General features: G+C 40.4%; 1 protein-coding gene across 4 annotated transcripts in view; it reads right to left on the bottom strand.

Moving 5' to 3' along the window:
• The window catches only part of FGGY (FGGY carbohydrate kinase domain containing), a 211,476-nt gene that overhangs the window by 89,661 nt on the left and 96,191 nt on the right, over positions 1–25,624 (bottom strand). For all 4 annotated transcript variants that reach the window (XM_044430203.1, XM_044430206.1, XM_044430204.1 and 1 more), the window contains one exon: positions 12,868–12,996. In XM_044430203.1, coding sequence (XP_044286138.1) covers positions 12,868–12,996 — 129 coding nt within the window. The remainder of the gene's footprint in view (positions 1–12,867; positions 12,997–25,624) is intronic.

Below are 25,624 nucleotides of genomic sequence, written 5' to 3'. Positions count from 1 at the left end.
TTGTACTTACTGAGACTGTTCCCCAAAGTGTTATCAGAAAAGCCAGTCTCCACACTCATTTTAATGGAAAATGTATTCTTAAAACTTATTGCTCAATTTCCACATTCATACTGAAGGCACCCTATCTAGGGCAGCTTAGGATTTTATGACCACCATGACAAACATGGAGAGTCAATGTGGTGAAACAGCTGAGAGTGCAGGACTGGAACTTGGATAATCTGGTTTCTAGTTCCTGCTTCATCATGGAGCCAACTGGGTGACTTTGGGACAATCACATTCTCAGCCTACCTCACAGGGTTGTTGTGGGGGTAAGAATGAGAGCGAGACGAAGAGAATAAGGTAAGCTGCTTTGGGTTTATTATAAGAAAAAGCAGGATATAAATCTAATAAAGAGATAAACCATGGTACTGTCTCACCATGTCATCAGCTTGACAATAACATACTGTAGACTTGTTCTTTTCAGCTGATAATGAGGATGGTGCTCTGAGTGTGAAGGATTCTCTGAATTAGAAGCATAGAAACAGAGTGTGTCAGAAGGGGTCTTCCGGGCTATCTAGTCTGACCCCCGGGTCTAGCCGGCTCCGCTTATGACACGCCTACCATGCGCTTGTCTAGCCTATCCTTGAACACCTTCACCGATGGGGCCTCAACCACCTCCCGTGGAAGCCCATTCCATTCCCTCGGGGTCCTAACTGTCAGGAAATACTTCCTGGCATCCAAATTGAACTTTGGTTCCCTAAGCTTCACTCCACTGGAGCACATCCTGCCTTCCTCTGCAGGGGAGAACAGGTCTCCAGCCACCTCTGTGTGACACCCCCTCACATACATATATGTCACCAACAGATCCCCTCAAGTCTCCTCTTCTTGAGGCTTAAAAAACCCAGTTCCCTCAGTCTCACCTCATACGGCTCTCCCTGAAATCCAGCCACCATCCTTGTGGCCCTATGCTGCACTGACTCTAACCTGACTCTATCCTTCCTGTAACAAGGGACCCAGAACTGAGCACAATACTCCAGTTGCAGGCGCACCAGAATCGTATAGAGTGGTAGTAATACCTCTCTTGATCTAGAAGCCACGCTTCTGGCTATGAGAGTGGAGGTTTTGCTGCTACTTGGAGGGCTGTCTCCAGTAGGTGGTTCTTGGGGAATATTGCTCAGCAAGATGGATTCTCCAGCCTGGCATTCCTCAGGCAGCTGTTCTCCCCCACCACCCCTGCAACTCCATGAAACTACCAAGTGGGGTCATCTGGAGTTTTGGAGTGCATTGCCATCCATACGCTGATCACATGCAGCTCTAGTTCTCCTCCTCATCAACAGGCAAGGCTGTGAATGTGCTAAACAATGTCTGGCTGTGACAATGGACTTGGATGAGAGCTAATAAACTGAAGCTCAATCCTGAAAGGATATGGGTGGACAGATCTTCTGACCAGAAGGAGGTTTGTTGCACTTGTTCTAGATAGGCTTGCACTCTCCCTGAAGGAGTCAGTTCATAGCTTGGGGGTGCTCCTTGATCATCATCATCACTTGAGGCTCAGGTGGCCTCAGTGGCTCAAGTGCCTTTTACCATCCTCAGCTGATGGCCCAGCCATGCCCCTGTCTGGACAAGTGATGAACACTCCAGTTATCTCTAAATTAGATTACAGCCATGGTTGAAGCTGCCCTTGAAGACAATTTAAAAGCTGCAGCTCTTGCAGAATGTAGCAGCCTGATTAATAATCAGGACCCATACCTCCAAGCCCATACAACTGGTTCTGGCTTCCTGGTTGCATTGGCTTCTTGTATGCTTCCAGGCACACTTCTAGGTGCCGGTGTTAAACTATAAAGCCTTACATGGTTTGGGACTTCAATACCTGTTGGAGCACCTCTTCCAACTGTGATCTACTCAGACACTATGCTCAAGGGCTTTCTCTGTGGTGGCTCCCCATCTATGGAACAACCTCCCCACTGGGGCCCACCTGCTGCCAAACTTGTCAAGTTTTTGACACCAGGTTCATACTGCCCTTTATGCCAAAGCCTTTCACGATTTATTTGGATTTAGCAGTGTGCCAAACATAAGGAATACCCTGAAGCCCAGGAATGGAGACTGTGCATTCTGCCAGTTACTAGGCTGCAGCTTCATTCAGGCCTAACTAATACAGACTTTCGAAAATGCTGCTGAATGCTTCGATGCTAATTAATTCTGAGTGGATTTGCAGAAGTTTGTCCTGCTCACTTCTGAGCAGACTTAAACCAGTAAGAACCACGTTTTTGTCCCACTCATTTTGCCTTTGGCCCTGCCCACACATGCAACACACACCCACAGCAACTATGCAACCCTCAAGAGGTCAAATTTTGCCTGCAAACAAGCAGGCCCTTTTGCACTCCATACTGCTACAGCCACCTTTTCTCCCTGAAGTTTTAAAACATCTTTTCCCCCAGCAAGCAATGGCAGCTCACAAATACCATGTTGACCGCCCCTGTAATATTCAGATCATTTGATCCAGAGTAAATAAGCTTCAGTGACTGTTTTTCAATCATGTTAATATGACATTAGACTCCTTTGATGTGAGGATAAATATGAAGCAGCATACAGACAGCAAGAATATGTTTCTCAACCCTGGAAAGGTTGTCTTCGATTACACTCATGACTAGATTTTTTTTGTATCATAGTTGCAATTAGTATTGCATTGTTAAGATAAAGACACCACTACAAAGAATTAAACTAACATCTCTAAATTCTACTAGAGGATTCTTACAGCAAATAAAATCTGTTCCTACACATTATACATGATTATCTCCAGTAGCACATTAAGCCAATTATTGTAAGTACATTTGTTCTCTTAGATATTTTGATCACTCCTATGATCCTACTCATGCCTGTGCATTTACATGAGTAGTAGTTCCCAAAAGCCATCACAGCTGAAGGTTTATGTTCAGGGAATATTCAGTTGTGAAGGGCAGAAACAATCACTTCCTGCTAGCAATTAAGCTTTCTTTTTCAGTTCATCCTGTGGACAGGCAAATATGTCACATGTTAAGGCGACCACATAGAGAAGGCTAACAGAGAATTTCCTGTACAAAGAAGAGCTATAATTAGAAGCGCAGAAGGATGTTTAGAATATTTTCTGTATCTCAAAATTTTATGTTAATTAAAGTCAGGATCACCACTACAACATGTAGATGTTTGTATGATTCACAGTTATTAATGAGTCACAAGGAAAATATGTATTAATCACAAAAAATATGCGTGGAGTGAAGTTACATCACTAAGGTCATTAGAGAGTTGAATTAATAAGAGTTCTACATATGTTTTGTTTCAGTATTTGTGCACTTTGCTGTCTGCCAGAGTGCCATCTAAGCTACCTTGGTCTATCTCAGATAGTGGGCCAGTTCACGTGATCACACAAAGCCACTGTGGTGCAAATAATTTTTCTGTCTGTCTGTCTTTCTGTTTAGGTAAGACCCCTGGGGAAGCTGCCCTCTTTTAAATTCCATGTAGCACCCCCACTATCAAGATGTTCTGTGCCCAATGTGATTATTCTTGGCTTAATGCATAAAGCCAAGAAAACAATTAACAAATGAGTAGGCCTAGTCAGGAAGTTATAATGGACAAAGATTACAGTAACCTGGAATCATCAGTTACAAAAATTGACAGTCCATGCTCTATGTTTTGCCCAGCACATTTTAGCTAATATCATTTTAATTGAATACAGAGTATGTTTAAGTTGATATATAAGGAAGTTGAATATGCCCAATAGACTCTCCCTGTGTTTTGACAGAAAACTGATAAAATCAGAAAGTGTGAATGTAACAGCAAACTGCACCTGTTGACATGGTAGTATTTGAAACAAACCATTTGGAGAATAATAGTTGCATAGGAGTCTTCCCATTACAGAAATTAAGGCCTTGCTGAGGTCTTAGGAGAGAAGTCAAAGAGCTGGGAGTGATTTAGATGAACTGTGTTTTGTGAGTAACCAAAACCAACTGTATTGCGAGGCAAGAATGGATTGGGACAATGGATATACGTATTTGCTGATTCCAGACACTCCATCCTCCTCATCTGGATTTGGGCATGGAAGGTCAAGGGGAAGTGTGTGTGCATGGAGAGTAAGCTGTACTCAAGCACAATTTATAACAAATTGATGTTTGCTTACCATCATCACTAATCACTGGACACACTTAATTATGCCAAAGGCTTAAGCTTCCAATTTCCTGGCTTTGTGGAGCCTGAGCCAACAGCCTTAACTCAGGTCTTAAACTGGCAGAATTGTTTTAATCATTCTAAAATCAATATTGTTCCGTTGTCAGTTGCATACTACTGAATTTAACCAGATTAGGGTCTATAAGAATCAGTACAATGCTCTCTGAGATCCAACAACACTCAAAGCTGCTTTAATTTCCATGGTGTTTTACTTAAGCCACACTCCAAATACTTTCTAAACCATATCAGATTTGGGCAGTAGATTCATCAAAAATACCTATCGTTTCGAGGACCAATTTCAGACACAACAGTTTTAAAGATGAGATCTGAATAAATCATTTGGCTCCACATACCTTGCCAGTGCTTAAAAAGACTCTCCATCTTTTCCAAGCACAGTTCAAAGTGCTGGTGCTAATTTTAAACTGCAAATTTATTTTAAACCTAGTTTATTTATATCACACTTTTTTCTTACAATTAACTCAAAGTGGCTAACATCATTCTCCTCCTGCTCTGCTCCTCTTCTCTGTTTTATCCCCACAACAACAACCCTGTGAGGTAGGTTAGGCTGAGTGTCTGTGACTGGCCCAAAGTCACCCAGTTGGCTCCATAGCTGAATAAGGACTAGACCCCCGATTGTCAGGGTCCTAGTCCCATACTCTTAACCACTATACCATGCAGGCTCTCTCACACAGAGTACTGGACTGTCTATTTGCAATGTACCTATATGTTAAGGTAATCTTCAGAGGTCTTCCTCAATATGGACTTGCTTCTGAGGTAGATGACTACTGGGAAGGTGTTCTACTGGAAGATGGCTTTCCCAGTTGTAGTGTTCCATTTATCACATGTTCCTCCTTGCTTAACACCAATATTAGTATATTTTCAGGCAATGACCTTTTTATTTGTCTAGTCCTTCTAACACATTTTCTGCTACCTGTATTTTATTCCTATTCTACTGTTTTATTTTTATTACATCATTATTTTATGTTAGAACCCTGAAAATACTTAATGAAGATGGCATATATTAAGTATATGTGAGGAATATATTTTGGGTGGAAAATCTGCCAGATTCCCTGGTTTCAGCTTCCCGGACTCTGGTCCACTTTGCAGTGGCTCAGATTCCAAGTTCCTGCCAAGTGCGCCTAGGGTTCATAGGGTCCTTGCCAGGAACTGTGCCCCAAGCACTGTGCAAGCGATGTCATTCTTCCCTGGGGCCACTTGCAGCAGCAAGCAGAGAAAAAGGTTGGTCCAGGTATTGCAGTTGGGGAAAGTTGACAGTTGTGCAACTGGGGGTCTGCGAGTGTTCATGGACTTCCAGTTGGCTCAGCTCATTTTGCAGGAGCAGGCCAAGCACAAGAGAAAGTCCATGGATTCAGGAGGGACAGGTTCTGAAATCCTAGGATGCATCTTTATTAACAAATATATGGTCTCCTGAGAGAGAAATGCCCAATTACCATCCTTCCTTTTTCAGTACCAGTTTGAATGCCTGGAATATGGCAAATCCATGGATAGAAATGAAATGCTTCTCATGCTTTGCTCGATATTTATGAGGAGAAAGAGAATCTCATAGGTTTAGAATGAAATTTCCCCATTCTTCTACATACTGCACTAGGTTGGGAAGAAGTTTACAATAGTTTTAATTCCCTTTTCAAAAGAACTTTGGAGCAAGTTATCCAAAGGAAGTTAAACTGCAGTTATCGGTGTTCTTAGCAGTCAATGGTACTTATTTCCAGACACACATGTTTAGAATTGGGCTCAGGATCCACTTCTAACCCTACTGTGTTTCACCTGGCAATTAGACCCAGCTGCATCCTGTCTCTCTTGGCTCCAGCTTCACCAATTTAAGGAAGGAAGGAACTGGCAGTAGGATCTACCTTCCTGTCTGTTGTGTATTTCCATGTTCTGCTTACATTCTACTGCTTCTCTGGATTCTGACTTTCCCCAGCATACTTGTCTTTGTATTTTCCGATTGATAGCTCCCTCCAGGGCTTTTTTTGTCACAGAACGCACCGGAATTTTTTCCAATGGATTTTACAAAGTGATTTTGAATCGTAGCAGATCAGCAGCAAACATCATTAACATAGTGCCTGCAGGCTGCTTTTGTGTCTGCTATCTGATAGTGAGGGCTCTATCGCTGCTTCGCTGCTGGGCTTGGGATTGGTGTGTGTGGTCGCGCGCTTACTGCCGACCCGGCACTTTTTTTTTTTTTTACAAAAAAAGCACTGGCTCCTTCTGGTAAGAAGTTTTGTACCGTCCTGCTCTCATAAACTATCCTTGGCCTGCCTACATCTCTCTTTTGGCTCAGTCAAAAGAATGGTCAACTCTATTAGTTTAAAAATACACACACACATTAAAATCAAGAGTGGGATGGCCTGACATTTGCTAGGACCACAGCATGTGGAGAGCCATGTTTAATCCTTGCTTCCTTAGCTATCTTCCCCATCAAAATTACCACTGCCTATACTTATGAGCCTCCAGGTGTATGGGGGGAAACAAGAAGCCCCACAGCTGCTTGCCCTGTAACACCTATCATCCCATAGCCAAGAGAGCCAAGGGGAGGTGGGCTGGCTGAGGTGTCCTGCACATCCACCATGAGTATGGGTTGGAATCTCCTTTTTCCCTCCACTCCCCATTGGCCATGTGCATTGCATTTAGCAATTAATGGACAATATCTTGTCAGTTGCAAATGTACTGCTTCACTGAGGTCACTTGTCTAGCAAGCTTCACTGGTGCATGCATCTCATGCTCTGTGCATGCAAGCTACTAGCCAGTGCATCTTCTTATGTTCTTCTCCAATTATATGCCAGTCATTACATGGCTGCAAAATGCAACTTTCCTACCTGCATTGCTTCAGTCTGTAGTTAGTCCAGTATAAGCTGGTTTAAGGACTGCAACCACTGACAAGTACATTAATAGGGCTGAGTAACTTACTGTACTAACAGCCAATTCTTACATGCATTTCATTTACAAGGGGGAATTTACCACTTAGTTTCTTGTGGGAAAGAATTTGTCAAAAAATTTTCCGCATGTGAAAATTCTAGAGCTTACTGTCAGGGCTGGGCCATGAGCACCACTCGGAAGGGACCCAGCCAGGAAACAGAAAAACTAGACAGGACTGAACAGTTAGTCATGATAACAATAAATGAGGAGGCAGGGTTGAGGAAAAAACCAGGAAACAGAACCAAGGAGCAAGTTAGGACTAAAGGACAAATCAAGAAGAAGGGCCAAAGAGTATCCAAGCACAAAGAAATGCACCGGAGGTCAATAAGACCAAGCAAGGTATACAAGTAGGCACTTTTATGGTGCTTCCTGCCTAGGGGCTTCCAGCAGCCAGCTGGGGTAGGCAGTGTCACTCCAGGGATCCTGAAGGGCTTTCACTGAGAAGGATGCCAACTGCAGTTCAGTGGATTATCACATGGGGTAAGTACATAGAGATCCAGCTCTTCTAGGCACTTACAATGCCAGAAAAAAATCCTTGGCCTTTAGTTCTACAATGTCTATGTGCATTTGGTTTTCACCTAAATACTTCCCAGAGTGAAACTGAGACAATCATGTTAGAAATACATGTAATAATGTATGAATTTCCAATAAAATATGATTATAAGTTAAATAACAAAATTAGTTGTGATCCTAGGTCAATCTTTGGCAACTGCATTATATATGACAGCAATGGACAATCAGGGGTTAACTAAATGTCAAGATTAACATGTGAAAAGGAAAGCAGCTGAGAAGATTTTTAGTAGTCCTAATGTCTGACATGGCATCTCCCATCTCTAAAATAAACACACACACTGTCTAAACCAGGCCATGCTTGAAAATGGAATCAGACTGGATTATAAATGAAACACATATTAAAAAATTTAATGTATCTGCTATGAAGAGTATCAAATCTCTTGAGTCTACTGTGGGCAAATATTTTCATCCCTTGGGGCTTAGTGTTCAAAACCTAAGTTCATATCTGGCATTTAAAGTTGAGTGGCCTCATTTGCACTGGCCTCTCCCACCGTGGTTTCTCTGTATCCCTGAGTTAGCATTCATATAAACTTGTAACAGTACAAAACAAGCACCCTACCCTTTCCTGAGGACACATTCGATTGGGGATGCCAAGAATGTAGCATCCCGTTAATCCATCCAACTGATATTCATGTGTAAAAAGAAGCCTAGCATTGTATAGATTTGAAAAGTGTATTTCAGAAAGTTATCAAATGTGGCTCCCTTATGCTTTTATATCCCAGCCAGCAAATTAAGAAACTGGATCTTTCCTCCATATTTTCTTTCCGACAGTGGACCTGAAGTGAGGGGAAAACATCATTCCTGGTTTTGAAAGAAGATACCCTATTCATTCATTCAGTGAAGGCACCATTAAATACCATGATGCACAAGCACCAGACCCTATGCAGGCAGCTCCAGGATGAACCACACACTTGAGACAAGCACCTTATTTATTTATTTGAAATATATCCTGCCTTCCCTTGTTTATTAAAGATCTCAAAGCAGCTTACATCATTCTCCTCCTACTACTCCTAATCTTATCCCCACAACAACCTTTTGCGGTAGGTTGGGCTGAGAACCTATGACTGGCCCAAAGTGGCCCAGTTGGCTCCACGACTAAGCAGGGACTAGAGCCCAGGTTGCTGAGTCCCATTCCTGCACTCTTAGCCACTGCAGCACACTGGCTCTCACACAGGACTGGCTCCCACACCTAATCATATGGAGGCCCAGTTCCCAGTAGAAGAGGTAGACTATTTTGTCACCGCCCCTGCTAAAATTATCAGTTAGGGCCAAGATGCCTGCTGGTGATGGCTGGCTGAGCTCTTGACTATTTGTGCATCACCATTTTTAATTGCTGGAAGAAGATGCATATTTCCTTGTTTGGAACGGCAAGCCTCAGGCACTCAGAATGCTATAATGAGTTACATTATGGCCTTCCTAATTTTCTGCAGTTTAGCTTTGAATGCCAACCCGAGAAGAATCTCACTTCCACCTGTTTTGGTTGGTTATCTCCCAGCTCTCCCTCCCTCCCACCCATGATCCATAAACCCATCCCTCCCAACTACTGTTGGTGACCACTGTTCCTGCTGCTCCCGCAGCAAGAGAAAAGTAGAAAGGACCGAGTTTCTACACTCATACATGCACACTGTTGCAAGGCATACACAGACCAGGAAATTCAGTTTTCCAAGAACTGCTGACATAAGTAGCCCTTAAGAAAATGATATTCTCCAGGCCTACTTGTGCATGGAGGGAAATTAGGCACTACAGAGAGAAAAAAGATCTGCTGACCTTCTTTCCTCCCTTTGGACTACTGCCACTACAACAGCCATTGCCAAAAAGTAAGAGGGGGGAGGGAAGGCAACATTTAGAGGAGTATTGGTGAGTAGTAAGAGAGGCTTATGGAGGCAAAACTAGGATTTTTTTTAAGTGTTCCTCTCGAACTCTTGGCTGGAAATGAACCAAAGAATCTATTTAAATTTCTAGAGACCAAAATGATTAGACTAATGGAGGAAAAGCCAATGTCTGGCATCAATTTTAATTTCACCAGCAAATAGGGGGATACTTCCAAAGCCATCTCAAGGAATACGTTCCAGAAGAAGTTCTGCCATGACCCACAAATAAAACAGATAATCACGTAATCTTCCTCACAATACTATAACTTGGGCTCATCCCATAAAACTGATTGGTGGGAAATGCAAGACAGAAAAACAGAAGTACTACTTTACAAAGCACATAGTTAAGCTATGGAATTAACTTCCACAAGATGTAGTGATAACCTCCAAGCTGACTGGCTTTAAAACAAATACAATAGGGATAAGGCAATCAATGGCTACCTGTCTTGATGCTTACATTCTACCTTCAGTATCAGAGCCAATGATCCTATGTACACCAGGAGATGGGAAACTTGGGCAGGAGGCTGCTATCATACTCGTGTCCTACTTGTGGATTTCCTATGGGCAGCTGGTCTCTAATGAAGACAGAAAATAGAAGATATTGGTAAAATCCATTTTTCACAGGGTTTTTTCCAGATAAAATGGAGAGGAGGAGAATTATGAAAACAGCTTTGGGATCCTTGCAAGAGAACAAAAGATGGATATAAATCTAATGTAATAATATTGCACTTTATTATCATTTAAGGCACAGCCCTATACATATTTAGGCAGAAAGAGGTTCTGCAATATCCAGCATTTCCTAGCCAGCCAGATGTATTTATTTACTTGATTTATATTCTGCTTTTTCTCTTACAAAGATTCAAAGTACCTTACATTAATCTCTTCCTCTCAATCTTATCCTCACAACAACAACCCTGTGAGGCAGGTTTGGGCTGATTGGCCCAAAGTCACCCAGTTGGCTCCATGGCTAAGCAGGGACTAGAACCCAGGTTGTCTGAGTCCTAGTCTCACTCTCTTAACCAATACACCACAATGACTTCTTTATTATTATTATTCCACTTATTCCACCCTGAGTGCCATTTTCTCAATAGAAAGTTGGTGTACAAATCAAGAGCCTAAATAAATTTCAGTGGTCCATTCTATCCATCTAACCACTCAACGTATTTGTAAGGACTCACAAGCATCAAATTACTAGGTGTAGGCTTAACATGGCAGATTAGTACGAGGTGCCATGTATCAGGTTTTGCTTTGCTTTGCTTTGTTTTTTGGCAAATGAAGAGTGCCTGGAGCAAATAACAAGGGCTTTTTCAGTGGGATGCCTACATTATAACCCATTAAATGTATATAAACTTGCATTTCAAGATACCTGAATGTTGCCAGCATAGTTAAACAAAGAAAATGGAAATTAAGAACACAAGAGGCAATGACAAATAGGCATATATAAAGTTAAGTCTATGTGGTATGGTAAACTCACTTAAAATGAATGCAGTACCTCAAATTGTTTTTTGTGCCACTTATTTGTATCTTGCACAAATTTCTAGATAAAGTTTTGCTTCCTAAATGTTTATGGGGTTCCACTCCACTGTGAATACCCTTGAAAAGAATGCAACTTATCAGGATCTTTCAACTTTTCAGAGATGGTTCATCTGCCCTTTCCAATCTTTCCTTAAACCAGTAGGCCAATTTGATGATTTGGACTAGATTTTGTTCTTTTCCACTTAGATTCCTCTTCCTGGCCAATTTTGGTATTTTGATGCCTGGGTCCTGGCCAGACAGATTACACTGAGGTTTATCATACCAAAATAATGTGCCTCTTCTAGTTGTGAAAGCTATAGAGTTGTGGCATACATTTTCATGTCAACTGCAGCTTGACTTACTTTCATGTGCAAAATTAATTGGAAATCTGGATTTAAAAATTAGTGAGAAAATAATTGTTTGGCTGACTTGAACAGGCAGGCTAATCTCCACTCTGGATCAGTTTATCGGTTCTGATTATGATTTTTTGCCATTTTACACTTAGCATTCAAAATATGAATTGCCAGCTACGGTTATATGGTAATGTATGCAATTAAAATATTACTTAGAATACAGTTTTGGTCTTGCTGCTTTTACAGCCACCTGTGTTATTGGAAACAGTGACTGAGGTCGAATGGCTACACTGGTGTACAATTGTGTTAAAAAATCCATTAAGCAAGAATAAATATGATATACAAGGTCTCAACCAAGAATGGAATAATGAACTGGGATACTCAATTTTGCCCAGTCAATGGGATGCTTCATTGTTATTTGATGTGTAAGGGTCATGGATCTTAAGCTATGCTTGCTTCAAGGATGCATGCTTCAAGGATGCTGGACACCACAAAGTCCAGATAAGGGCTTAATTAAATTGGCCAGTTATTGGAGGTGTAATGCTACTAATATTTCTCTTCTACATATGTTTTGGCAATGCCCGATGACAGCTTCCTTTTGGGAGAAAGTAATAATTTGGATAAATCTTGGGATGGAAAGTTCTTTAATATTTAAGGATACACATGTTCTTTTGAATTACCTACAAATTTCTTGGAATTTAGTGCAAGGTCATTGTAAATGGATTTTCCATGCCCTTTTGATACCTAAAAGATTAATATTACAACACTGGAAGGATAAATGGCCACCTGCAATAACACAATGGGTGAAGGATTTAATGAAACTGTTCAGTCTTTGAACAGTTGGCCTTTAGGTGTAATCTGAAAAGGATAACTAAATACATATTTGGGGTGCCTTTGTTGAGGTTTACGCATAATTATTTTTAATAGTAGTAGTATATTCTGTTATATATTAATACATAGGGATATATAACAAGTGTTATTACATTTTATGCAAAAATGCAATGTTTTATTTTTTCTTTCTCTTTAATGATCTGGTTTTGTTTTTCTATTTCACAATAAAAATAAATGAAAAAAGAAGTTGGAAACTGTTGAGATACATTGAACATGATTACAGGCATCAAAGTTGTAGGAGTAGACTTGATCTAAAAAGCCATTTAATCCCACCTCCTGCATATGGTCAGGAATGCTTCTTTTCAAACATCCTTAAATGATGTCCAAAGTAGGGGATTGGTATAGTTTTACACTCAATGGCTTCTTCAAAATCTTCCAGGCTGGAAGCCTTCTTCCCTTTATTCTCTGTTGCTTGGCCACAGAAACTGAATATATGTACAGGATGATCTGTCCTGTCCTGTCCTGTCCTGCTCTATAGAAGTTGCAACATGAGCCTCTATTTATATGTGTAAGTGAGGCAGAGCAAAAAGAGCCATTATCTTGAATACCTATTCCTCCAGCATGTGCATCAATCAGAGAAGCAGCTACGGCCATCCCCTTTGAAAGGCCCAGGTCTTTTGCAGCCTCTGCAGTTAGACCATTTCCAACTGGAGCTCCTGGAGCGAGAGCTTCATTTCCTGAGCAGACAGAATTACAACAAAAAACAAAAATCAAACACATACCAGCCTGTTGGGAGGAAAAAAAGCTATTTTTTCTGTGTATGAAAGCAGTCCTTTGCCTTCCCTCCCTGAATTGATACACTCTTAGTTTTATTTGCTCAACTAAGATAAAGCAGTATATGTTGTATAATGCTAATATAATAATTAAGCTGCTTATATCATTGGTGTAGTTGCATTTTTCTAAGATTCAGATAAACATGGATGCTATACTTCTATGGTTTTCAACAGAGACTACAATATGCTTTCAGTAGCGTTCAGTTCCACTGTGGAAAACAGTCACTTTTCCCCTCTGAAAAGTCAGTGTAATGTTTAGTGGCCTTTAAAGCTAATCTCATGTACACCCAAAAGTTTTCATATTGATCTCCTGTGGCCAAGATAAAAATGGAATGGGTTTCAATGGAATGGCACACAAGTAGTACTATGAAAACCCTAAAATCCTAACTGTGACTGAAGCAGAGTACTAGCTACAATGATATAATCACAATTTTCTTTTAAAAATTAACTAGCACAGCAAGGAGATCAAACCAGTCAGTCTTAGAGAAGATCGACCCTGACTGCTCTTTAGAAGGCCAGATACTGAAGATGAAACTCAAATACTCTGGACACCAAATGAGAAGGAAGAACTCACTGGAGAAGAGCTTAATGCTGAGAATGATTGAGGGCAAAAGAAGGGGACGGCAGAGGATGAGGTGGCCAGATGGAGTCACTGAAGCAGTTGGTGTGAGCTTAAGTGAACTCCAGGGGATGGTGGAGGACAGGAAGGCCTGGAGGAGTGTTGTCCACGGGGGTCGTGATGGGTCGGACGTGACTTCGCAACTAACAACAACAACAAGAGAAAAGCCCTCTGTATTGCCAGATAGTGGATTTTGGAACTGCATTTATAAAAGAAGAAAATCTATATCTTCCCTAATCTCAAACCTGGAGCTAGAGTACATGTTAGTAGGTATAGTGTGGTAGTTGGGGTGGACACCAGAATGTTTGAATTTTTACTTAAACGAAGATGCTGCATGGTAAGAAAGCTGAGCAAAGTGGGTATAACAACCAGAGCAGGAAGGATCCCCCAACACAGAATATGAAGTAAAGAATGCAGCGAAATGGAAGGAAGAACTCAAAGAGAACTCAAATAGAAGGGAAAACTATTAACATCTACACAAGGCTTGGCTACATACAGGTATGTGAGGGAGTGTCACACGGAGGTGCGTCGAGACCTGTTCTCCCCTGCAGAGGAAGGCAGGAAGCACTCCAACGGAGCGAAGCTCAGGGAACCAAGTTTCAATTTAGAAGCCAGGAAGCACTTCCTGACAGTTAGGACCCCGAGGGTATGGAATGGGCTTCCACAGGAGGTGGTTGAGACCCCGTCAGTGAGGGTGTTCAAGGATAGGCTAGACATGCACATGGTAGGCATCTCATGAGCAGAACCAGCTGGAGCCGGAGGTCAGACTAGATGGCCCGGAAGACCCCTTCTGACTTGCTCTGTTTCTATGTTTCTAAGGATTTGCAGTATGTTGTCATCAATATGCAGATGACATATAGCTCTGTTCCTCCAAGGAAGTTGCTTATTCCCTGAACTTGTTTTGGAGATAGGAATGGGCTGAGAGAGGGCTTAATCTAGAAAAGTTCAAGAGATAAATCAAGTCTGTAACAAGGATACAGTCTGTCTTAGCATGACTCTCTCTTTGATAAATCCTGTTCATGTACTCCTGCATCTGTCATTGCCTCGCCTAGGATGATGTGTCAGCTGCACCCATTTCTGAGATCAAATCAGGCCATGGGAACACATGGTTAAAGTATGGTACTGCTTTCTACATGGAGCTAACACTGAAAAGTCTTCAAAAAATTCAACTTGACCAGAATGTGTCAGGAAAGATTTTGATGTGTGGTTACCTCTTTTGAAAGAATTGCACAGTTTACAAGTTGTTAGCAGGCACAATGGATTTACACCAAGACAGCTGAGAAACAACCCAAGCACATGACAACCCAAGCAGTGCGGGGAAAATGGGCTTACTGAAAGGCTAAAAGATATGGGTGGAGGGTACTAAAAGAGCTAAAACACCAAGACAAGGGATATGCAAAAAAGGGGTGGGGGTGAGAAGAGGATTTGGAGAACAGCAACAATACACTTCACAGCCAACCAAACCCTCCAAGACCCAGGCCTTGTTGGCCGCCTTGGACAAAAAATAACAAAACTCAGCCTAGCCTAGCTATCCGCACAGATACTATACCAGTCATAGACACCAATGGCACAGGGTAGCACAGCGTTCTTTGGCAGAGACTGGCAGCATAATTTGAACCTCTCGTCCAAGAGGTACCCTGAACAACATGGGTCTCCCCAAGGTGAAAAAGGCACAGGGAATGCCTGTCTGTAGGTGGTAGTTTGCTGTTGCAGTCCATGTAGTTGTGGTATGAGGCTTTTAGTGCGATTTTCTCAAACAGGCTAGGGCCAGGACACCAACTGAGAGGCAGGAAAAACTAGGCAGAATATAGCAGAATATATTCGCATGGGGGGGGGGGCGGGGCAGGCAGCGGCGGGCATGCATGGCGCGTTGAAAACCTCTGAGGTGGGCCAGATCCAGCCCTCGGGCTGTAGTTTGAGCACCCATGTTCTATATCTATATCTATATCTGTATCATCTATTGTAGGATAGAAGGAAAAAACACAAAGAAAGAGGAGGAAAAACCTGGAGACAAAGGAGATCAAAGAGGTTCAACGAGAGGAAGAACTTCCCAATGTGCTCATGATGGCAGAACTGAGGTCTCGGGAGTCATGTCCAGCAGGTGGGCCCCTGCTTAATAATAATAATAATTAAGCAGCTTATTTTGGAATCTTCCCAAATGAGCTCAGAGGACAGACATTCCGGAGGCCCAGCTACAACACACCTGGTGCCCTCTGATGCCTCCACATCCGTAAATTTGTGGAGGTCGGGTGGCATCAGTTTGCCTAGCTCTGCCCTGCTCTTTGGACATTCATTACAAGATGAAAGCTGGCAACATAGGTTCTGTCAGGCATGATGACTGTGCCAAGATTCAAATGTGCAAGCACAAGCTCCGTGAGCGTACAGCCCATGCTCACGTATTGCTGAATGTATGAAGGTCAGGGGCTGGTCCAACAGATGTGTGGGTATTATCCCTTACATATGGAAGGGAGAATGAGAACAGGGCCAAGCATGTAAAGTCTCCTAACAGTTTGAGACTATAGTGGGCCAACAGCGAAGTGGTAACAAGCAAAATGTACTGTGCAGAAGGAAGAATCTATAGGACAAAAGAAGCAGCAGCAGCTTACCACAAAAGCAAAGATCTGGTTTATTTGGCTGAGATAATTCTTTAACAGTATTTTCACACTAAGGTTGACTAAAAATAATTTAAACTCAGTCAAACCATAACCTGACATAAAAGAACTTTCTGTTTCACATTTAAATAGCTATCTGGGGAAATCAGAGCCCTCCCTATTGCAGAGTCCTCTCTCATGGCACCCTCTATTTCACAGCAGACATCCCGTTTTCAGAAATTTTCCCCCTGTGAAGTGAGAAGCAAGTTTACCAAAGGAAAAAGCTGTCTGAAACCTTTCCTTCCCTTTTATCATTTCCTAAGACTAGCCCTGGAATTTGCTATGCTGGTGTTTTGTTTAAAGAAATTTATGTGGTACCAGTGATCCACCACCTTACAAGGCAGTTACCATGATAACCAGCTATTTACCCAATGTAACACATGAGAAAGACAACAATGCATCTCTAGACAACCCAAGTAAGTAAATTTAAGGCTCCAAAGTCGTACTAATATTTAATGGAATGAGACATTTTAGCATTCACCAGCCTTTAAAAATAACAAAAGAAAACCCCAGCAAGGGGGTCTAGCTGACTCAGCTATGACACATTTACTCATTCAAAAACCACTTTTAACCTGTCATGCAGAACCAGCTGTGCTTTATGAGGAACTGTTACTGGCTATATTTCAAAGATTAAGGGAAGAGAAATACAAAAGATGAAGCAGAGAGTAGCTCTCTTCCCTAACTTAATGTGGCATCTGTGGGGAAACTTTAAGGACCAAATTCATCCTAGCAGGACCCTCACTGAATTGAGCAAATAATCTGAGAGATTTATTTTATATTACATGCAATAACCATATTCTTATGTTAGGTACCTACTGAGCATGGTTAGGCTTGGAATGTTTGTCTACCCAGTCAGCTCTGTGGTCAAAAACTAGGAAGCCAAAGAAAGATGGTGATTACCTGGGAAATCCAGTTATGGAGCAGGCTAAGGCTGTGTTTACAGGTTAGACATCCTTTACAAAATAGGGCTGAAATTTCTCAAAAATAATTTTCTAACAGTTCTCTGAAACTTCCTTTATTGAGCTGCTCCTGAACTGCTGGAGAATTTCAAGCCTCTCCTAGAGAGTATTTGGGAAAGTTTGTTTCCCCAATTTTACTGTCTCTGAATAATTTGGGGTGCAGTGGCACTATGGAACCAGCATTAATGTTATTTAATATTAATTTGTCCTTTAGAGGAACTAACGGAGGTGGCTCCTGTGACTACTTTTCATCTACCACTATGATGGTTTTGTTCAGCATTAACTGGGTTGAACTTTCTTAGAAGATAATTTTCTTTCCTCCCTTCAAACTGCTGGAGGATTCTAACCTGGTTCCAAATACTATTTGTTAAAATGTTCCCCACCAGTGTAGCCATCTACAGTCACCATGAAGAATTTTGGGAGACCATTACTGCTCACTCCTAATGCAGGCAGTAGAAAAGAAAAAATGTATACATTCCACCCTCCTTAAATGTAAACTGGCTACATATGATGCAGGCAATCCCTGTGCATATTCATAGGAGCATGTACATGGCTGACCCAACCCTTTCATGCTGTCTGAGCTTCTACACATGAAACTGAATACATGTAATGTCCACACATCACCAATCTGCTTCTGCCTGTGGTAAGAAGATGCACATCCTGCCATGCATATGTGACCCAGACCTAATCCGCTATAGAGCTTATTAGAGTAAAGCAATCACGACAATGCAAGAGTGTGTCACATTTTTCTGCTCAGTACCCCAGAAAGGTCAGAAGCTGATGAAACATTTCCACTGCAGGTTGATTCCTCACATACCCTTCAAACTAAAACCTGCAAAAGGGTTGATGGAACACAATATATACAAAAGAGTTTCCTTAAAGTCTGAAGACAGCATCTTCACTGAAACAATTAAACTCTAGAAATGAAAAGTGAAAGTATGAAAAGTGCTTCCTTCTAAACAGAAAAGGAGAAATTTAAATTGACATAATTTTAGCTAACATACCACTCGTTACAAAAGCCAGAAATGGTATTATCATAACCTAACAAGTTAACCAAGAGAGAAAGTAATATTTATTTTAAAATGAAAATGCTCTAGTAGATTAGTCTGTCCATTCTTTAAGGGGATATTACTTTGCCATCATTTTTCTTGCATCCAAGATTCAGACACAGCTTTCTTGATCTGAGCCAATATAAATACAGCTGAATGTTTTCCTCATGTGTTTTGGTGACTTCACATGGCATTCCTTTTATTACATGTCAGAAATTCACTCTCTGTCATATTACCAGGGATACACAAACTACATGGCATTGTCTCTTACTTCTACTGACCATAAACACTTCTTATCAAGGTGTGAATGCTATTATTTTGCCACTGTGCAACCCACACAGGGAACCAAAGTAATACTAGCATTTCAAAGCATTACTTGTAAAGTTATTCAATGATATGTGAAATGTTCTCTATGAATCAAGCCTTTTACTTGATTCATATACTTGAAAATGAAACACACTTCTGCATAAAGGTCTGTCAAACTTGAATAGTTAACTGTTTCAAATGCTCAGAGAGATAATTGGTGTGGGACCACCTTTGCAGTTAGATCCTTGCAGTTAGATCCCTTGGTTTTTGTGGAGAGCTCATGTCTCCAAAGGGTGTCTTACATCCTGCAACTGTTCCCCACATGCCACTATCTTGGGGATGCAAAAGTAGCAGGGATTCCCTGAGGTGGTTTGGTAATGGCTCTCAATTACACTTCAAGAATTTCCCCCTGGAAAGTAAAGCATGCCAGGCCCCCTAAATTATTCTAGTGATATATTTCTTCCCCCAGAATGTTTAGCTTTGAAGAAAAAAAATGAAAGTGAAGAGTAAGCATATAATTCTATCACAGATTTAATGACAATAGATTTATAAAGAGCCTATAAAATATTAGGCACTTGGAAAGAGCCAAACGACATGTCCAGCATTTTGTACTTTGAGAGAAATCACCTTGCTTTAGAAAAAAAAACAGACGGCACATAAAGCATTGATATTCAGTGAAAAATCATTATTTGGTCCCTTAAGTAGCCCCTTAAGTAAGGAAATGGGGATGAAAATTTATCAGGCTACTTAAAAAAAAATAACAGAGAGCAGACTTCAGCAGCTAAAAGGTCTATAGTTCATGAAAATTTAACAGATGTTGCTTCTCTGGAATTGTTCACTTGATTTGCACTGAGAATGCAGAAGTCATACAGGTGCAGTCCAATATTTTCTGTATTGTCCTCCTATATTTTTTTCAAATAATAAATTTGTCCTTCACCCTCAGCACCCCCCCACACACACACACACAAAGAAAATACGATTACACCATCAACCTGTCCAGTGAAAAGATGCAAACTGCTAAGAATTTCAGGGCTCCTAAGCCTTTAATTAAAACTTTTGCAGACCTAATCAATTTTATTGCTTTCTATTGATTATAGTTAGTAGGTCAGAGATGAATAGGCTGTTAAGTGCCCCTTGAATAACTTCTCTTGCCTCAATGTCAGTTTCTGTTGTTGAGGGGAAAAGAATGGAAAAAGGTTTACTTAACAATTTCTCTTTCTTCCCCACTCCATTTTCATTTTTATTGCATAATAATGTAGTTTCACTTTTTCTTTTTTCTCTTTGAAGGAAATAAAAATTAAGAAAACCAGATACTAAAGCTCCTACTATGCTGCAGAAGGAAAAACTGACATGTGGAAAGTTAAGGCAGGCTCTTCAAAGGACATTTAGGTGGCTATTTAGTCCTAATCAGGCACATGCAATCAACATAAACTGATCAAATGAACAGAATCTGCAAACAAGAAACTTTTCATTAACATTAAAAAGAGGATTTGCTGAGTGGGATCCTGGCCATAAGGAGGAACCTTAAGGGTAATATAACCCTAAAGTGTTGAACTTCACTTTTAATCCCAATTCCAGTTTAATATGAGAATGAAACATTTCAGCACAGTAAAAGAGCTCTCGAGTGCAGGCCGTCAAACCGAGGAATGCCTGTTTTATAATGCCATAACATGACCAACTTGCACCAGAATACATGCTACCGTCTGTTAAATAGAAAGTTTATCTTCCATCCCCATCAGTCCACTGCCTTCTAATATTGAGTTATATTAATTTGATGATGAAAGAGTGTACAAAGCTCAAATCTATAGCTGTAAGTATGTCACTGATTAATGACACAAAATAAAAAATGCAGAGGTAAACATGGATTTTTGAAATCATGAATTTTATAAAAGGTCAGGCCTGAGGTTCAGGTATTATTGAAGGTGTCAGTCCACACCTTAATCTAGCAAATGTTGGGGTCATTGTATTACAACATGGATATTTCATTTAGGGTTAGTTTAAATGTATTTACACTTTGTTTATTTTTTTTAAAGGGCACATCTTTCAACATATTTCATGGGACATGCAGCTGAAGGCACAGTCATTAACTGAAATTAATTTCAGTCCTCGTTCTTCATCATAGGAAAAACAACATCATCAACCTGTCTTTTAAGTATTTACATCTGACTTAAGTCTGTAACTCAACTGTAAATTAGATTGTACAGTACAAAGCAAGTCCTTACCCCCTAATCAGTGTCATGTATGCACAATGCCCACAGATAAACAGAGAAATTGTAAAAGAGGAGACACTTCACACAACTTAAGCCTTGTGAAGTGCATCTTGTTAGCCCTTGATGAACACTATGCAGCCATGTGCCAGGGATCTCTGTACATCCCAGACAGATCACTGGCAGGGCTGGCACACATGCAGGAAGCCAAACAATGGGAGCTAAGGTATGGTTATGCAGTTCTGGCATTGTCAATATTCAAGTTCAACCTAAAGACATGGCATTTATGGTTGTGTGAGCAAAGGACAGTTGTACAATCCATCTTTTCCTCACTGATCCCTGTGGTGTTATTGGGGGGAAGGAGACCTGTGAGAGGACAGAATCCCCAGCACAGCTTTAACACATGGTAATTGCAGAAGACACCACACAGAGTGCAACCTGAGCAGAGTGACTTGATTCAGTCCTTAGTCACAGTGTCCAACAATCTGATCCAAAGACACATCACACCAGCAAATATGTAGGGGAATAGCAAGTATTTCTCCAGAGGAACATCAGAACACATAGTGCCACACACAAGCACATCTTTTATAATTTGGAGGGAGAAAATTCTTTCTGAATCTCCTAAAAACACCTGTGTCGTGAGACAAGGTGAAGCTAAATTAGCAAAATTAAAATCAGGACTTTGCCAAAAACTGCTGCAATCTATTGGCCAATATTTGTTTTAAATTTTTACAATTTAAAAGCAGCACAAAATGTATTCTCTGTAGATGTATAAAATTGTAATTTCCAAATAGTTATGCCATCGTTGCTTATTATATTATTCTTCATTCTAGTTTTACTACATTGAATTATCAGATTTATTCCAGCATTTGTTCTCATTCTTCCTTGTTTAAAACAAAAAGCTGGTTTCCATTGTCCTTGAAATGCACTATATAAATATTGTATTCAATTCTTAGCTTGCACTTCATAAATAATTTATGTTAAAAAAATCCTTTTCACAGGGTATACCAGCCATTTGGCTGCTCAAATTTCTGTTAAAACATTTATTTACTGCTGATACTCTTTGAGCGCAGAGGGAAAATAATTACTAAAAAGGTGTATCTGTAATAGCTATCATGAATGCATTTAAAAAGAAGGGAAAATGTTAAGAATTTAAGAGCATCTAATGCTAGATTACTTTCATGGATTCTAAGCTTGTCACAGAGAATCTCTGCCCTGGTTCTAGGTGGGCCCAGACCCACTATCTACACTTGAACCTACAACAGTTCCCTGTGCTGTCTGCTTCTTCAGGTTGGCAGAAAAGCATCAACTATAGACTTTGTTTACAGCATGGAGGGAGTAGGTTACAAGCATGCCTCTGGAAACCTACCCTAACGCCCACCCGATAGCTTCTAACATTGGCACTGCCATATGCTAATAGTTTTCCATTACTTTTTAGGAGAGTATAAAGGAAAGTAAAAACTCTTACAAATTCAACTTTGCTCTTTTCATCTTACATAGGCTGCTATATCAGTTACAGTTTTTATTGGTCACACAGTAGATGCAGAAGGAGAAAAGCCTGAACTAGGAGGCCCAATGTGGCACCTGAAGGTCCCCACAAAAATTCCCAGTTTTTATCTATTCATAGAAATGATTACACATGGGATGGATGCAATTTTCTAGAAATTATACATAAGAACATCCATGCTAGATCAGAACACACAAACCAGCTGCCCAAAGGATCCCACAAGTAGGACATGTGTACAATAGTCTCCTCCTCAAGTTCTCCAGCAACTGGTATACACAGAAACACTTCCTCTGATACAAGAAGTAGCATGTAGCCATCAAGACTAGTAGCCATTGATAGCCTTCTTCCCCATGAATTTGTCCAATTCTCCTTTAAAGTCATCCAAATTGCTAGACTTCATTACAACTTGCGGAAATTAATTCCATACTTCATCTATGCACTCTGTGAAGAAATACTACCTTTTAGCTGTCCCCAATCTTCCATCAACCAACTTTGTGGGATGATCCCAGATTCTAGCATTATGGGAGAGCAAGAGAAATGTCTCCCCATTCACTTTCTCCGTACCATGCATAATATTGAACACTTCTATCATACATGGACTGAACAAAAGAGGACCAAATAGTCAAATAAGAATCTATGTGAAGTTGGTATGCATATGCCATCCATTCAAATACTGGAAGATTGTAAATTCCTTAATCCATTGCCTTTCTAGAGGTAAGCATTTATCCTTCCAATGCTCTAACAGTATTCTTTTAGCTGCAGAAAGAACATGGAGAATCCATTTTTGCTAATAATTTGTTAATTTTTATGAAGCAAGCAAGCAAATAATTCAATGTGTACATCTGTGAATATTAAAGATTGAACACTACCAAAATTATGTGTTCAATACCCTCCTTCCAAAAAAGAAGTAACTGCTGTATAGGGCAAAAGCATGCATTTAAAAGTATACACTGCATAGTCCTGCCAGCAATTAGCCAGATTAGAAAATCTTTATGAAAGAGTCTAGTAGACAAAAGTTTTTCTGAATAAGACACAACCTAAGATCCCTAGATATAGCTTCTGTATAGCCCTAAGTGCCTGATCCTGCCTAATCCTGGAAGCTAAGAAGGGTTGGGCCTGGCTGAAATCTGGATTAGTGACTTAAAATGCTGTGAACTGCACAGAGAGCTTCAGCTACAGGCAGTACAGAGATATAACATAAAAATAATTACAATAATAGATGCCAAAGAGGCAACCTACTTACTGGGCATTTTGCAGCTGTGCACACAGCAGTTCATCAAATTCTCAAATGTGCTGATGGGTCCAAAAAGCTAACAGAATACTAACAACTAATTATACAAAAGAGGCTTTCCAGTGCAGTTATAGAGTATGTCCCCAAATTACACACTGCATCTCTATCTGGATATCAGGCAACTTTGTAGATTTCCTTACTAGTATAAAATGATTTCAATTTAATGCAGTAATGGTTGCATTAAACTGTTACAGAAGCTTATTCAAAGTATTAGCAAAAAAAAAAAAAGTGATTAACTTTGAGGAATGGCTTATTTTTTTCTTCCAAAATCATATATGCTAATGTTCTCATTAAAGACATGCCAGCCTAGGACAGCCATTAAAAGGCCATTAACTGAACAAGGAGAATTGAATAAATCTACCCTGGAAAATTTCTTGTAAATGAAGTCTTTTATAGTCAGTTAATGGAAATCTGGTATAACTACTATACAATCAGAAGGCTAACATTCTAATTAGACTTGGGCTGTAGGGAAGTTCATAGCAACATGAAGGGAATACACACTACTGAAATAAGTGTGGCATAGGTCTCGAAGTACACTAATGGCATCATTTCAATTGTCATCATAATTATATGATTACAAAGATTATTAATGTATTATTATCTGCAGCAGCTATGTGTCAACCAAAAACAAGATAACCATTTTCACATAATCTTCTCTACTGATTTAAAGATCTTCCTTGTTTCCATGCCCAGTTCAAAGATGCTTAAATAGGTCATACTGATCAAACAAGTTAAATGCACTATAATGATATAAATGTGGGGAATGAGAAGAAAATGATCCATATCTAAGAACTATTTTGGAAAAGTCTCTTTAGTGAAATGTGGACAGTTCTTGTCTATCTCCCCAGATCCTGTATGTCTGTCTCCCCAGATCCTGTAATATCATGGTTCCCAGGAGTATGAGATGTTGGCCTCCCTAGAGAAAGTAGGCAAAATGGTAGGGAGATCTCCCTTCCAACCCAGATTTAACACTTATGCTTTCTGTTCAAACACTCTTCTTATCCTCTTCTACAAATAGCTGAAAGAAGGGATGTCCTTCTACTCACCTTCCAGAAAGCCCCATAACTAAGATTCGCATAGTTTGAGCTGGTACATGTGTAACACTGATCATTTCTTTCTGCTAAGCAAGAAATAAAATGTCCCCTTATGAATGCACTCTCCATTTTCCTACTTCTAATCTTTATTCATTTATTCATTCATTCATTTCTAAGCTGCCCAATAAACAAAGCTCTCTGGACAGTTTACAGCAATTTATAAAAACAAGATGATGCTGATAGAAGAAAAGCCCATCAAATTTAAAAGCCACAAGATTAAAAGAAGAACAATCTAATAGCTGCAATTCTTTTTTTCATGCAGACCCATTGTATAGCTAGGATGAACATAGACTTTATAAATAGAAACAAAACTTTTCTGGGTATGTAGCATGCTAGTTCACCACATACTAGTATCTATTCAGTCTACTTGCTCTGTTGTTACCTGCAATATCTATACTACACTGGCACTCTTTGGAGAGATACTGCCGCAGTTACCATTGATTCTACTACATGACTGGCACTGAAGAGTTATTAATTACTTCTGAATGGTTCTTTCCTGCAAACAAAGGGGAGCATATGCACTACATAGAAACTTTACCACTTTCTGCCTTTTTCCCTTCTGTCAATGCAGAAGCATTGGCACAAGGCTTAGTGGAGCATATGCCAAATTCTTGACAGAAGAATGGACTGGAATTCAGGAGATCTGGGTTCAAGTCCCCATTCAGCCATGAAACCCTCTTGGTGACTTTGCGCCAGTCACTGCTTCACAGAGTAATCTACTTCACAGGGTTCTTCTTGTCAGGACAGAATGGAGAGGAATAGAGAACCTTGTAAGTTGCCTTAGGCTCCTTGCTAGAGAAAGAAATGCAATGCCATGCTGCTGCTGCTGCTGCTGCTGATCGAGGAGGA

Source organism: Varanus komodoensis, unplaced genomic scaffold, assembly GCF_004798865.1.
Source record: "Varanus komodoensis strain SLA01 unplaced genomic scaffold, ASM479886v1 scaffold20_1, whole genome shotgun sequence".
Classification (NCBI taxonomy): domain Eukaryota; kingdom Metazoa; phylum Chordata; class Lepidosauria; order Squamata; family Varanidae; genus Varanus; species Varanus komodoensis.
This window is presented reverse-complemented; position numbering and strand designations above follow the sequence as displayed.